Source organism: Dreissena polymorpha, chromosome 12 (assembly GCF_020536995.1).
Source record: "Dreissena polymorpha isolate Duluth1 chromosome 12, UMN_Dpol_1.0, whole genome shotgun sequence".
NCBI classification, from domain to species: domain Eukaryota; kingdom Metazoa; phylum Mollusca; class Bivalvia; order Myida; family Dreissenidae; genus Dreissena; species Dreissena polymorpha.
This window is the reverse complement of record NC_068366.1, coordinates 49,795,495-49,809,040: the sequence shown is the minus strand read 5'-3', so window position 1 is coordinate 49,809,040 and position 13,546 is coordinate 49,795,495. Positions and strand designations below refer to the sequence as shown.

Below are 13,546 nucleotides of genomic sequence, written 5' to 3'. Positions count from 1 at the left end.
CCAGTCTCTGGTCGTTCCCCTACTGGCAAAAGCCAAATTCATGTTGTGAGAGATTGACCACATTAACAGGTTAATAAGCCATACCAGTCAAAGAGCAGGCCGTATTCAAAGCTTGGAATATCACAGTGGAACAGATCTTTGACTCTAGAGTCATCATTGACAAAAACCTGCTACACCAACGTGAGCTATTCAACAACTTCATCGACCTTAAGAAAGCTTTTGATCACGTGTGGTATAACGCAGGTTATGACGGGATTCAATATTGAAGAAGGGCTGGTGCAAATAATCCAAAAAATTAATGAAACGTCAGTAGCACTGTACTTCTCAACAGACAGAATTGAGACTTCTTCAGGACATCCGTGGGCGTCCGTCAGGGATGTCTGCTCTCCCCTGTGTCGTTTACATCTCCCTTGAGAAGATAATGCAGAAGACATACCAAGACCACCACACGTCTATTTCTATCGGTGGAAGACCCATCCCAAATTTAGATTCGCTGATGACTTTGACCTAATGAGGACAACAGCAGTGAACTTCTAAGAGCTCACCAACATACTCATATTAAAGAGCAGGAGCATACGGGGTCGATATCAGCACGGAGAAGTCAAAGATCATGTTGAACAGCACCACGAACGGCGAGAAGCTGGAAGAAGTTACCAGCTTCAAGTTCTTGAGAGTAACCCTTTTTAAGAATGGTACCGCTGAGGTCTGAATTAGAATTGCCATGGCGACCGCAGCGATTGCCCAACTTTAGCAGTTTGTAGAAAATCAGATCCATCAGTTATCTCTCGAAGTACAGGCTGTATAAGTCCCTCGTAGTCTCCATCTTATTGTACGGCTTCGTGACCTCGAAGCGGACACAACGCACAGTATAAAGTCATATGAACAAAAATGTTTCCGTAGACGGCTCCATGGATGAATTACTCTCAGTAGCCCAATGCAAGATCCGACTGGCGCTGGATCTTTGTCGTCGTCCATTATCCCCCCCCCCCCCACCAGCCAGACCAATTTATGAAATGATGATGATAATGATGATCCAAAGTAATATTATTGAATGGTCATATGTCTATACTAAAGAAAGAATAAATGAAAACATAATAGTTAACGTTTTGGATATTCTTTTATCTGTGTTACCCAACTGCCTTATAATGGTACATCAAACTTGTAATGCTTCAAGGTCAATAATAGGTTTGTGTTAGCGATCTATATATATAATATCCATAACCATTAAGTATTTTGTTTAACTTTACCATATGCAATGTTCTGCTCGATTACATCAGTAATACTTACAAATGTTTCATTTCGTGCTTTAAGGTCCAGATGGTCTCTTTTCAATGCAGTCCGTTATCCACACCAGATGGTATTGTTGGAACCTTCCGACAGTGTGCAGAGTTTCAGAAAGATAAGGATCCAGATACGTTTGTGTCTGCTGTTGTTCTGGATGAGGTCGGACTAGCAGAAGACAGCCCACGCATGCCACTGAAGGTTCACGTTATCTTTTGTTTTCAGTGGATATCAAATTGTGTAGTGAATAGTGTTTTTCATTGTAATCGCTTTAGACACAAATGTAATTTGTTTGTCATGTTAAAATTCCTCAGCAAATGTCCATGCCAGGAACCTTATTTCAGTTCCGCTTTATTGCAATCCGTTATTGTTCGATGTCTTATATAGCTTGATTCTAGCTGTTGACCCTGGTTTTTAAGCTCTTCTTTTAGTATCTGCCTGCAAAAACCAAACATTGTTTTGTTGTGAATTTTGCCATGTAGGAATATCGTTTCTAGATATGTGTTCAGCATTATATATTTTTTTAACAAACACACATTGCAATGTTTGTTACATGACATTGTTAATGATAAAACTTGCATTATTTTTTACTTTTGTCTACAAAAACAGGTAGACATACTAAATATTAAACACATTATTTCTTGTCAAATAGACACTTCATCCACTTTTGGAAGATGGGTGCCAAGGTGAAGAAACTCCGGAACGGTACAAAAAAGTAAGTTTTATGTATAAGCAATGATAACTTGTTTCACAAGTGACAAAAGTCCTCCAATCCTGTATGATTATATTTTAGTTTTGCATAAGCTAGAAAACACGTTTGATTTGAACATGTATGTAAATGTACACGTATATGCAAAAATGAAAAAAGTATTTGAAAACGTATTTAAAAACAATAAGCATACAAGCAGATTAAACATTTGATGCGTGAGGTCAAAACCACGATGCGTGCACGCTAAATACATCTTTAATGCATTAAAGATTTTGTATCACCCCATCAAATATATAAAGTGGTGTGCTGTTGAAGGTTGCCTTCATCGGTATCTCAAACTGGGCTTTGGATCCCGCCAAGATGAACAGAGGGATCCTGGTGCAGAGGGAAGTCCCAGATCTGGAAGAATTGATCACTAGCGCAAAGTGAGTCATCGATGTAAAAAAAGTTATTGTATGAAAAGGTGGTTTGATCAAAAATATATGTAAATTGTCTTGGTAAACAAACGAACAACCGTTTCATTCAGCTAGTAAACAAAATTCTCTGGTTCGCTATCGTTTGGCGATATATATATTTATGCCCCCCTAAGAAGAAGAGGGGGTATATTGCTTTGCACATGTCGGTCTGTCCGTCGGTCGGTCCGTCGGTCCGTCCACCAAATGGTTTCCGGATGATCACTCAAGAATGCTTAGGCCTAGGATCCTGAAACTTCATAGGTACATTGATCATGACTGGCAGATGACCCCTATAGATTTTCAGGTCACTAAGTCAAAGGTCAAGGTCACAGTCAAGGCCACGTTTTAGGGGGCATATGTCTCCGACCGCGAATCACTTGTTTGAAATTGTATGGCTATCACAAAAGTGTTTTAATTGTTTTCTATCATGATTGAATATACACACATTTTCTGCAGCTAGATAAGCAGATGGGTCTTATTTTTTAAGATAAGTAAAAACACTCCAAAGAACACAACATGTATTCATAAAACAAAAATTATAGCTAACACGAAACATACATCAACACATGTGAGATCAGCTCCTTGGCACAAAACAATTGGGTTGAAACTGATTTATAATAACCTGTAGCTCACATGGACATAACATTTATCATTTACAGAGGCATTTGCAAAACAACCGAAGACGTCGAATCATTTTTGGAACCTTTTATTGAACCATTGTCAAAAGCCTATCTGAAGATATTTAAAAGGGCCTCGGACAGGATGCGCGAGTTTTATGGACTCCGCGATTTTTACAGGTATAACTGGTTTTTAAAATGATGGTTGAGTATTGCAAACATGACACAATATATGTTTTTGAATCATATACGGCATTATGTTCATCTATTTGTTATTTCGTTTTGCAAGTTTGGTGAAAATGGTGTATGGCTTTGTGGCCAAGAACAAACGGAAGCCTACATGGTTGGAAATGCTTCATGCAATCAAGAGGAACTTTGGAGGGCTAGATCTGGTGGACCCCGAAGGATGCTTCAAAAGATACCTTGGAAGTGTTATGCATTGTAACCCTGATGTAAGTAATAAAAAAATGCATGCATTATTCTTTGTAACAAATGCATTTTTAGGCGATTATTCCCGCGCTTAATAAGAGTCGGTACTCGGATTATTAAATTTGGTTTCTTCAAGGCGGTGTGTATATATACTGATGTGCATTGAATACGTGTCATGATACCCCCATTCAACGATTGTGTGTGTAAGGGGTATATTCTGGATGCAGGTTGGCTTCTGGTTGATTTTGTTCAGATTTTCTATTTTTTATTGGGTATATCTTGAACACAAAGTGGCGAATCTACTTGCAACTTCTTTGGTATAAATATCTCACTCCGTATTTGTGATGCACTCGCCTCATAACGCGTGTAACCCTATTTGTAGTGTTATTGCTGTTTTGCAGTTATTTTGTCCGGAGAATATTTTAAAAACTAAAAAAGGTGTCTATTTGAAAGTCCATAAGAGCGATAAATAATTGCTCTCGTATTTTTCGGTATTGCCCTTTATTAAAAAAATCTGTAGGGTGTATATCTCTAAAACTAAAAGAGGTATAAACTTGAAACTTGATATAGCTAGATCTTATTATGGGAATGTGCTTTGCACAATCACTATAACTCTTGCTTCCGTATTTATATAGTTGTTGCTCTTTTAGCTGTTGTACTTTGTTTTAATAGCTTAAATACGTTACCTGCTATCTAGATAGCTACTTACTCCGAAGGATCGTATTTTATCCGGAAGCTTTCTGTCCGAATCCCACACTTGTCATAAACCCGTCTAGGTCGGAACGGTCACATAGTGCATTGCAACCAAAAACGGGATATTACCCAGAATCCTTCACTCTTATTCCGGATGCGATATACAAGGCCGACATTTTTGTTGTTTACTTAATTGTTGCTCTGTTTCGCTGGATTCTTCTGTTTTACGGAACTAGAGAAGTTTTGAATTGTGTTTTAAAATATTCTCCGTTATTATCCGATTATTTCTGTATTGTTTTGTGATTTTGTTTGTTTGTTTAAGGCAAATGCCTCAAACACGTGGTTCGTGTGGCCACATTAGAGCAGCTTGGGATAACCATGACAGCTGCCTTTCGTGTGCCGGATGCAACCAGGACAACTGCTGCCCTTTCTGTGTGAATTGGTCAGAAGAAACCTGGGCCATCAAGCGTAGACCATTCAAGAGCCGGAAACGCAACATGCGTGGCTCAGGTCAAAGTCGGGAAAGTTCGGCTAGCCGTGACTTTTCCCCACACGACCTCGACCACATGCCATCAGGAGATGCCATGCATCGGTCCTTGCCCGGTGACGACACCGGTCAAAATTTGACCGGTCCGTTCATCGGGAACGACCAGTTGACCGGTCCGGAGACTTCACCGGTCACCGGTCAACATTGACCGGTCCGGTCATGCTATGACCGGTGTCGTCACCGGTCATGCTATGACCGGTCCGGTCAACCAGTCACCGGTCACCTGTCATTGACCGGTCCGGTCACCGGTCACTGACCGGTCCTTTTTACCGGTCATGTTATGACCGGTCCGGTCACCGGGTACCGGTCTGTGCCACAGACCGTTCCGGTCACCGTAGATGTTGACACTACCTTGTCAGTACTCCACAAAGGTAGACGCAGTCGCGTTTCTACTGTGAGTCACAGACGTAAACGCGTAGTGTCTGATGTTTCCGGCTACTCCTCCACCTCGGGCAATCAGGTTTACGAACTAATGTTCCATACCTTAGATGAGGACTTCTGCCCCCGCCCTTCCTTGTCTCTTACAGGATCTGCTGTTACCGTTACAGAACAGGTAGCCCGCAGACGGGAGCCCGGCAGGATAAGTAAGGCGACTTCCCGAGTGGACCTCCGCCTTCCTATTCGCTCTTTCACAATGGCTGTATTCCAGTCACTTGAGCCAGCCAATAAACCTTCGCCATCTCCATGGAAAGCCGCTAAGGAGTTGACGGAGCCTAAACAGATTGACGGCGGTAAAAGTTATAAGGCCCCGGTACCCGACCCTTCTACCGGTTTGGACCTTTCCAAACTTCCGGTTCCTGATGCTGACATTAGTAAGCTGTCCCTAACAATGCCTTCATCATCTACCCATACAGCAGTCCCTCTTTCCCTGTTGGAAAATTGGGAGCTGAGAGAACGCCGTTCCATAGGTCTGGCTAACCAGCTAGACCTTGTGGCAGCCACAGCCTTAGACATGGTTTGGGAGCTCTCTAATTCAATCCCAGAGGAGCTCCGTGCCTTGTTGATACACCTTTCACGTACTACGCAGTGTTTATCACACAATGCTGCGTCGTCAATGTCTGAGATGTTAAGGCTTCGGAGAAACCTCATCCTCTCTTCCTTGCCCAATAATTTCCTTTTGGAAACAGGCGTTAACTCCCTTCGAACTGCCCCTTTAACAGCAGATTCTCTTTTCGGAGGGAGGATACAGGCGGCACTTACTGCTGATCGTGAAGATCAGATACATGCCTCCTTAGCTAGGAGCAACTCTGGCCAGCGCCCTGTGGGTTTTAAGCGCCCTGCTTCTAAGCCCCCAGGAGCCCCACCGGCCAAGAACGCTGAAAGGGACAGTTTCCCTACAAAGCGTCCTTCTGCTCCACGTCAGCCCACACATAGGCCTCCTTTTCAAAACAGAACATCTTCTTATCTGTAAGCCAAAATTGGAGTAAGGGCAAACCCAATGCGGACAAGAAGACATTTAATCCTTCTTTCGGCAAGGGTGGATCTCCAAAAGGTCAGCCCTAGGTCAAACCCTTTTCTACCGCCACCAGTCGGGGCCAGACTTATGCACTTCGCAAATCGATGGCTCCAAATAACGTCGGACGCGTGGGTTCATTCCCTTGTCACAAAAGGCCTCACTTTTCATTTCGAAAAAAAGGCCCCCACTCTCTCGCGTCCCCATAGATCTGGTATCTCCGCATCCACAACTTCCATCTCGGACTCCTCGAAATACAGGCGGTAGAAAGGGTTCACGACCCTTGTTCTCCAGGATTTTACAGTCGCCTTTTCCTTGTTCAAAAGAAAAGCGGCCCCTGGAGACCAGTCATAGACTTAAAAGTGTTCAACACGTTTCTAGTCAAACCTACTTTTGGTGGCCCAGGAGATCCTGGTTTAACGACCTTCTCGGTCCCTGTGCGATTTTCCCAGGGAACTCCCGCACAGGTCAGATCTCCTATCTCAGAGAGGCAGACTTCACGTGGATCCATACATGTTCCATATACACGTCTGGCCGTTATCAGGCAATCCCTGCAGAAGAAACGCTTTTCTGTCAGGGCTTCAACGCTCGTTGCCTCTGCAAAGAGAAAGTCCACCAGAGCAGTCTATGATGCTCGCTGGAAACTCTTCTCTAATTGGTGTGTTCGAGGGAAAATTGATCCCCTCAATCCCTCTGCTAGACGCATAGCGGATTTTCTAATCCATCTCTTTGATGATAAGAAACTTTCTCTTAGCTCCATCAAAGGATACAGATCTATACTTTCGCATACCTTGGCTTTTCGTAAGTCATCACATGTCTGTGCTGACCCAGCCATTTCGGAACTGATCCGAGCCATGGAACTTAAACGTCCTGTGTCTCGTTCTCTTAACCCCAAATGGGATTTGGCTTGTGTTCTTGGATCGCTTACTAAAGCTCCCTATGAACCCCTTAATCAGGCTTCTTTACAGTTCCTAACCTGGAAGACCGTTTTCCTTTTTACCATGGCTTCATCCAAACGTAGAAGTGAAATTCATGCTCTTTCTATCGAAGATAGCCATCTTGGTTTTGATTCCTCCGATGGCTTCGTCACTTTGTTGTGTCAGCCAGGATTCCTTGCTAAAAATCAACTCCCCTCAATGGCTTCTAAACCCTTCAAGGTCCCAAGTCTTTCCAGAACTTGTGGAAATGAAGATGAAGATAGACTCTTTTGCCCTGTCAGGTCTTTGAAGTTCTATCTTAGTAGAGTTAAGTCTATTCGAGGTTCTCGCAAGAGACTCTTCGCTCCCTTAAAAGGGGGGGGGGCGATGTGTCTGCGGCTTCTATTACCCGTTGGGTAGCCTCGACTATAAGAAAGGCTAACTCTTCTCTTTCATCAAGGGATTCATCCCTTTTTAAGATTAGACCGCATGAATTACGAGCAATGTCGGCTTTGTGGGCGTATAATCATACTCCACTCTCTGACGTGCTTCAAGCTGCTTTCTTGAGGAATGAGACCACCTTTTCATCTTTTTATCTTCGTTCTCTGGAGTGCCAACAGGACAACTTGTATCTGTTGGGCCCCCTTGTGGTTGCACAAACGGTAGTATCTTCTACGGCATAGGTATATTACGCTTATCCGTGAATTAAGTTAATACCGTACTAACGAAGATTAGCTGAGAACCCGAGATATGGGTTCCGCTGTGATGGATAGCTATTAGCGAACCTTCCCGCCGCAGCTGCAAAATCAGCTATCTAGATAGCAGGTAACGTATTTAAGCTATTAAAACAAATTTTTATAGTAAAATTCATTTTAATTAGTAAATACTTACCTGCTATCGTTGAGTCCCACCTCCCACCCCGCTCTTCGTCTAATATTTTCATATTGTTTATTGGAATGAGAGTGATGGATTCTGGGTAATATCCCGTTTTTGGTTGCACTGCACTATGTGACCGTTCCGACCTAGACGGGTTTATGACAAGTGTGGGATTCGGACAGAAAGCTTCCGGATAAAATAAGATCCTTCGGAGTAAGTAGCTATCTAGATAGCAGGTAAGTATTTACTAATTAAAATGAATTTTACTATAAAAATTTGTTTACTCTTCAGTTTAAATGTTGCATATATTGAAACCTTAAAGGGCTATTTACTTGAAACTTAAAATGTTGGAGGATCTAATTGATGGAATGTGCAGAGCCCTAAATCTGGCTTCTTTATTTTAGAGTTATTTCCCTTTAAATCGGGCATATATTCCAAATTATGCAATGAATCTATTTGACATTCCATAAGTAGAGAAAGCACAATGAAGGGCGTTGCTATTAACAAAAATAATAATTTCTACTTTCACGATTTCACAGGCTTGTCCTTGTGATTTTCTTACATTTTGTTCATGGAATATCACGACTGCAATTTTAGGTATCAAGGCGAGACTGCATAGGTATGAAGCTTGCATTTGGGGAAACTAGTTATTAAAACGGAAATGCCTATTCTCTCTGTGACAAAGCGGTATGCTGAATGTTTATCAGGCACGACAGTGACAAGTATTTGATAAAGCTAGTTTTACAAGAATGTCCTTTGGTGACGTTCGGTAGAATTTGATTTCATGATTATTTGTCATCGTGAAAGTGTTCAACATGGGGGAAAAACTTGTAAACTGTTGCACCAATTTCGTGTAAATTATATTATTATAGTTTGTTTGATCGACCCATTACTATTTCACTTTTGACACTTTCTTCTGAAAATCAGCATTCTCTTAATTTCAGCCAAGACAGGAAGGTCCTGATTGTAGCGCTAAAGGACTTATTGAAGCGTGTCTCTTTGATTCATTGAAGTCACATGGGTAAATGAATACTATCCTTGAAATGCCCTTTACAATTATGAATTATCAATAACAAAATGTTTGTGTATGGCTGTGTCTTTTGGTGATATATTTATAAAGTACATTCTAAAGTAACTTCATGTGTTTAAGTAATGTTTTATTTGTTCAAGATGGCAATAGGTAAAAAAAGTTGCTTCTTTCTGCTTCCAGTTTAAAATAATGGTGCGTTTACACACAATACATGTAATTTGTTAACACCCAATAAATGGAATGCATTTCTTTTCAGGGAAAGTCGATATCTTCTACTGCTGACCGATAACTATGGGGCATTGTCCATTATCCAGCAACAAATCCTGTCCAAGAGAAGTGAAATTCGGCCAATCACCATCTTTGGAAGCAGTTTCCGCAGTGATCAGGAATACACTCAGGTAGGCATTGTTTCACGAAATCCATTTTTGAAACTCACTTCATACTTTCGGTTATCATAAATCGTGCGCCTTGGAGAATTGGCGGTTCAAAGTTGTTTTTTTAATGAAAACCTATCAGCAACCTACTTAGTTATGAAAGCACATATTTTTAAAATTTGAATAAAGCTGGGCAAGAGACTCTGATTGACAGTAGCGCTGTAAACAAGCAAAAAGCGAACGCAATTTACATATCACTGTTAATTACAGTGTTGTGTTATCATCCAGCTGATCATGCTAGTCGAATAAAACTCCTTTCAAATTGTTCATTCATTTAACGTTTTTTTGCACCTGAATCAATTTAAAAAAAAGCATGTTATTTCAGCGAATATGGGTTTGGATCATGTACAATGATGTGCCTCTTTGTCCTTAGGACAACGTGTAAATCACTTTGATCGCTACAGATCTTATTTAATACTGAATTATGTACAAATCCTGTAATGAACAAGTATATATAATCATATAATCCCAGATGATAATAACGCTTGACAGGTTTGCCGAAACATCAACAAAATCAAGGTCTGCATGGAGACGGGTAACACGGTTGTATTACTGAACTTGGAGAATCTGTACGAAAGTTTGTACGACGCATTGAATCAGTACTATTTGTACTTTGGAGGAGAGAGATATGTGGATCTTGGCCTGGGAACACACCGTGTGAAATGTCCAGTTCATAAGAACTTCAGGTTGGTACCTTTTATATATTAATTATAACTTAATTTGATTTAAATTCATTTTACACTTAGGTAATACATAACTAGCTTTAAATAGGGACAATAAAGAGTTTTTGCATTAAAAAAACACTTCAATGGTCTTGATTAATAATTCTCCTGTGTTACCTGTCTCATTATACCTCTCTATAAGTAGTTAAGGAAAAGGTTACCTCAATATCTATAGGCGTCCGTTTCTCTGTATGAACATCTGTTTGTTTCGTCTTTACGTGGTCCAACACTTTTATGTGCAGAGGCCGTCTTCAATTTCCAACATACAGAATTGAAACGTGTAGGCATTGTTCATTATGACTCAAAGTTGTTAGATAAGTAATGCCGCATTCATATACAAAATTGTTTTCGGAGCAAGTACCTTGAAAGCCTAAAGAGATGGCAACTTGAAACATAATAGGTACATACATTTCATTTGCGGGGTTTGGTCGGGACTGAAGTGTACAATAACCATTACTTTAGATACCATAGTTTTAAGTCGATTGTCGTTTGTTGATTGTGTACATAATACTGCTATATATTTAAAACTAAAAGGTATCGAATTGAAATTGAAACTCTGAATAAGAGGATTATAGGTCGCAAACATTAACCAGAACTCTTGCTGTATCTTGAGGTAGATTTTCCATTTGTTTATCTTTGGGCGTAATTGTGTATGCAATATGTCTTAAAACGAGGTATAAAAATAAATCTCAATTTGTAAATATACATCATTAAAGGGATATGCAATGTACGAAAAGAATTAACTCTTTCTCTTTGTAGCTCTTTATCCAGTCAGGGTCCTTAATCAATATTTGTACTTAAAAAGTGTCAGTCGCACACGAAAAATATTAGAGATATCATCTTCAACATTTGAAGTTAGGTATATCTCTTCTTGTAAATTAAAAGGGATATCCATTTGAAACTAAATATTAAGAAGATCTCAATAAGGAGAAGTGCTTTTTTAAACACCATAAATATGGCGTAATAATTTCACAATTATTGCCAGTTTGAATGTTCATGCTCAAATCGTGCCCAGGGCATTGATTTAGTATTCTATAAGGTATCTATATGAAACGTCATTGGTAATGAACTTTCATTATAATAAAAACACATTTCTTAAAACTCAACTGCCAATCCCTCCTTACAAAGTATCATGCGGGGTTATTTCAGACGCAACAGTTTTAGTTTAGTATGTTTTGTTTCATTTCTCAATTTCACTTTTAACTGGCACAGAGTGTTCTTATAAGTTTTAATCACGTGAATCATTTATTACTAGTTATTCGTTCTGTGACAAAGTATTAATAAATGTATAAAGTATGTTCATAAGGACATTTCAAAGGCAGTTTCTGATGTTGGTACATGCATAACTTATACTGTAAGTGTAGGGGTACATGAACATGCATTTAAAATAATACAACTGTTCTACTTGTTATTCTAATGTACAGGTTGTATTAATATACGAACAGATTAATCGTCGTTGCCGAGAAACAAACAGTTTACAAAAAGTTTCCAATCCCACTCATCAATCGACTTGAGAAACATTTCCTCGCAGTGAACACGATTTTGGATGGGCGACAGCTTGACCTTGCAAAGAAACTGCGGGCCTGGGCCGAGGCGTTTGCAGATGAACCTTTAAACACGATTACCAGGTATTTGAATAAATAACAACCATTTTGGTGCCCATAGCATATCTTTGTCAAGAAAGGTCTTACTTTAAAAAAAACTTGGGAGTCCTAAGCGTGATTAAAATGGTCTTTCGTGTTAAAAAGCAGGCCCCTATTTTCAAGAATTATATTACGAATAATGGTAAATCAGTCAATTACATTTGCCCTTAGCATAGTATTGTTCTTCTCTGAAGGATTTTTAAATAACTTGGCAAAGTGTTAAAGTGAGATGAAACCGATTGACGCGCGCACGATTGTATGCATTTAGAAACAAGAGTACAATAAAATGTAAAACCTCCCAATATAAAAATCATCCGAATCATTTCGCATTGACGCTTCATACAGCGTCTATCGATTTTCGATTTCAGTAATTATTCTCAGTTTTTGGACACACTAAATTGTTGGAGATTTTTTTAACATCCCCGTTTTAGCCAAAATATTTATTTCTCATGACTCTTAATTTTCGGATAAACGGGTTTTCGTCTATAATTGATGACTTTAAATTCGACATTGTTATGCCCCCCTTCGAAGAAGAGGGGATATATTGTTTTGCACATGTCGGTCGGTCCGTCGGTCCGTCCACCAGATGGTTTCCGGATGATAACTCAAGAACGCTTAGGCCTAAGATCATGAAACTTCATAGGTACATTGATCATGACTGGCAGATGACCCTTATTGATTTTCAGGTCACTAGGTCAAAGGTTAAGGTCACAGTGACTTGAAATAGTAAAATGGTTTCCGGATGATAACTCAAGAATGCTTAGGCATAGGATCATGAAACTTCATAAGTACATTGATCATGACTGGCAGATGACCCCTATTGATTTTCAGGTCACTAGGTCAAAGGTCAATGTCACAGTGACTCAAAACAGTAAAATGGTTTCCGGATGATAACTCAAGAATGCTTACGCCTAGGATCATGAAACTTCATAGGTACATTGATCATGACTGGTAGATGACCCCGATTGATTTTTAGGACACTATGTCAAAGGTCAAGGTCACAGTGACTCAAAATAGTAAAATGGTTTCCGGATGATAACTCAATAATGCTTACGCCTATGATCATGAAACTTCATAGGTGCATTGATCATGACTGGCAGATCACCCCTATTAATTTTCAGGTCACTATGTCAAAGGTCAAGGTCACAGTGACTCGAAACAGTTAATTGGTTTCCGGATGATAACTCAAGTCAAGATTAATTAAGCCTAGAATCATGAAACTTCATAGGTACATTGATCATGACTGGCAGATGGCCCCGATTGATTTTCAGGTCACTAGGTCAAAGGTCAAGGTCACAGTGACAAAAAACGTATTCACACAATGGCTGCCACTACAACTGACAGCCCATATGGGGGCATGCATGTTTTACAAACGGCCTCTTTTAGTTATGTATTGGTCATGCATTCAAAATCCAATCATGAAATTGTACTTAAATAAAGTATCAATGCTGTAAATCTTAATGTTATGAAATATTGTAAGTATATGAATAGTTAAATTAAGTATTATTTGTTAAATGTATGTTACATTTGCAGTCGTTCTAAGCGTCAAATGCCAGTAGGAGAAGTTTTCATTGGATTTCATGAAGACACATGTTCTGCTATTGTCATGGATGTGTGTGAAAAACATGAAGGCAATCAAGACTTATTGTCTGATGAACAGGTAATTAGAATATGTGGAATCCTAGAAGAATCAACTGGTTATTATACCCGCAAGTGTGTGAGACATTTTCCAACACAGAA

At 39.8% G+C, this 13,546-nt stretch overlaps 1 protein-coding gene across 1 annotated transcript in view; it reads left to right on the top strand.

Moving 5' to 3' along the window:
• Positions 1 to 13,546, top strand: part of LOC127852329 (E3 ubiquitin-protein ligase rnf213-alpha-like) — a 163,475-nt gene that overhangs the window by 115,165 nt on the left and 34,764 nt on the right. Inside the window, exons 50-59 of the mRNA XM_052386263.1 lie at positions 1,312 to 1,482; positions 1,934 to 1,996; positions 2,306 to 2,415; positions 3,105 to 3,242; positions 3,352 to 3,514; positions 8,922 to 8,998; positions 9,264 to 9,405; positions 9,934 to 10,127; positions 11,609 to 11,791; positions 13,340 to 13,466. Coding sequence (XP_052242223.1) covers positions 1,312 to 1,482; positions 1,934 to 1,996; positions 2,306 to 2,415; positions 3,105 to 3,242; positions 3,352 to 3,514; positions 8,922 to 8,998; positions 9,264 to 9,405; positions 9,934 to 10,127; positions 11,609 to 11,791; positions 13,340 to 13,466 — 1,368 coding nt within the window. The remainder of the gene's footprint in view (positions 1 to 1,311; positions 1,483 to 1,933; positions 1,997 to 2,305; positions 2,416 to 3,104; positions 3,243 to 3,351; positions 3,515 to 8,921; positions 8,999 to 9,263; positions 9,406 to 9,933; positions 10,128 to 11,608; positions 11,792 to 13,339; positions 13,467 to 13,546) is intronic.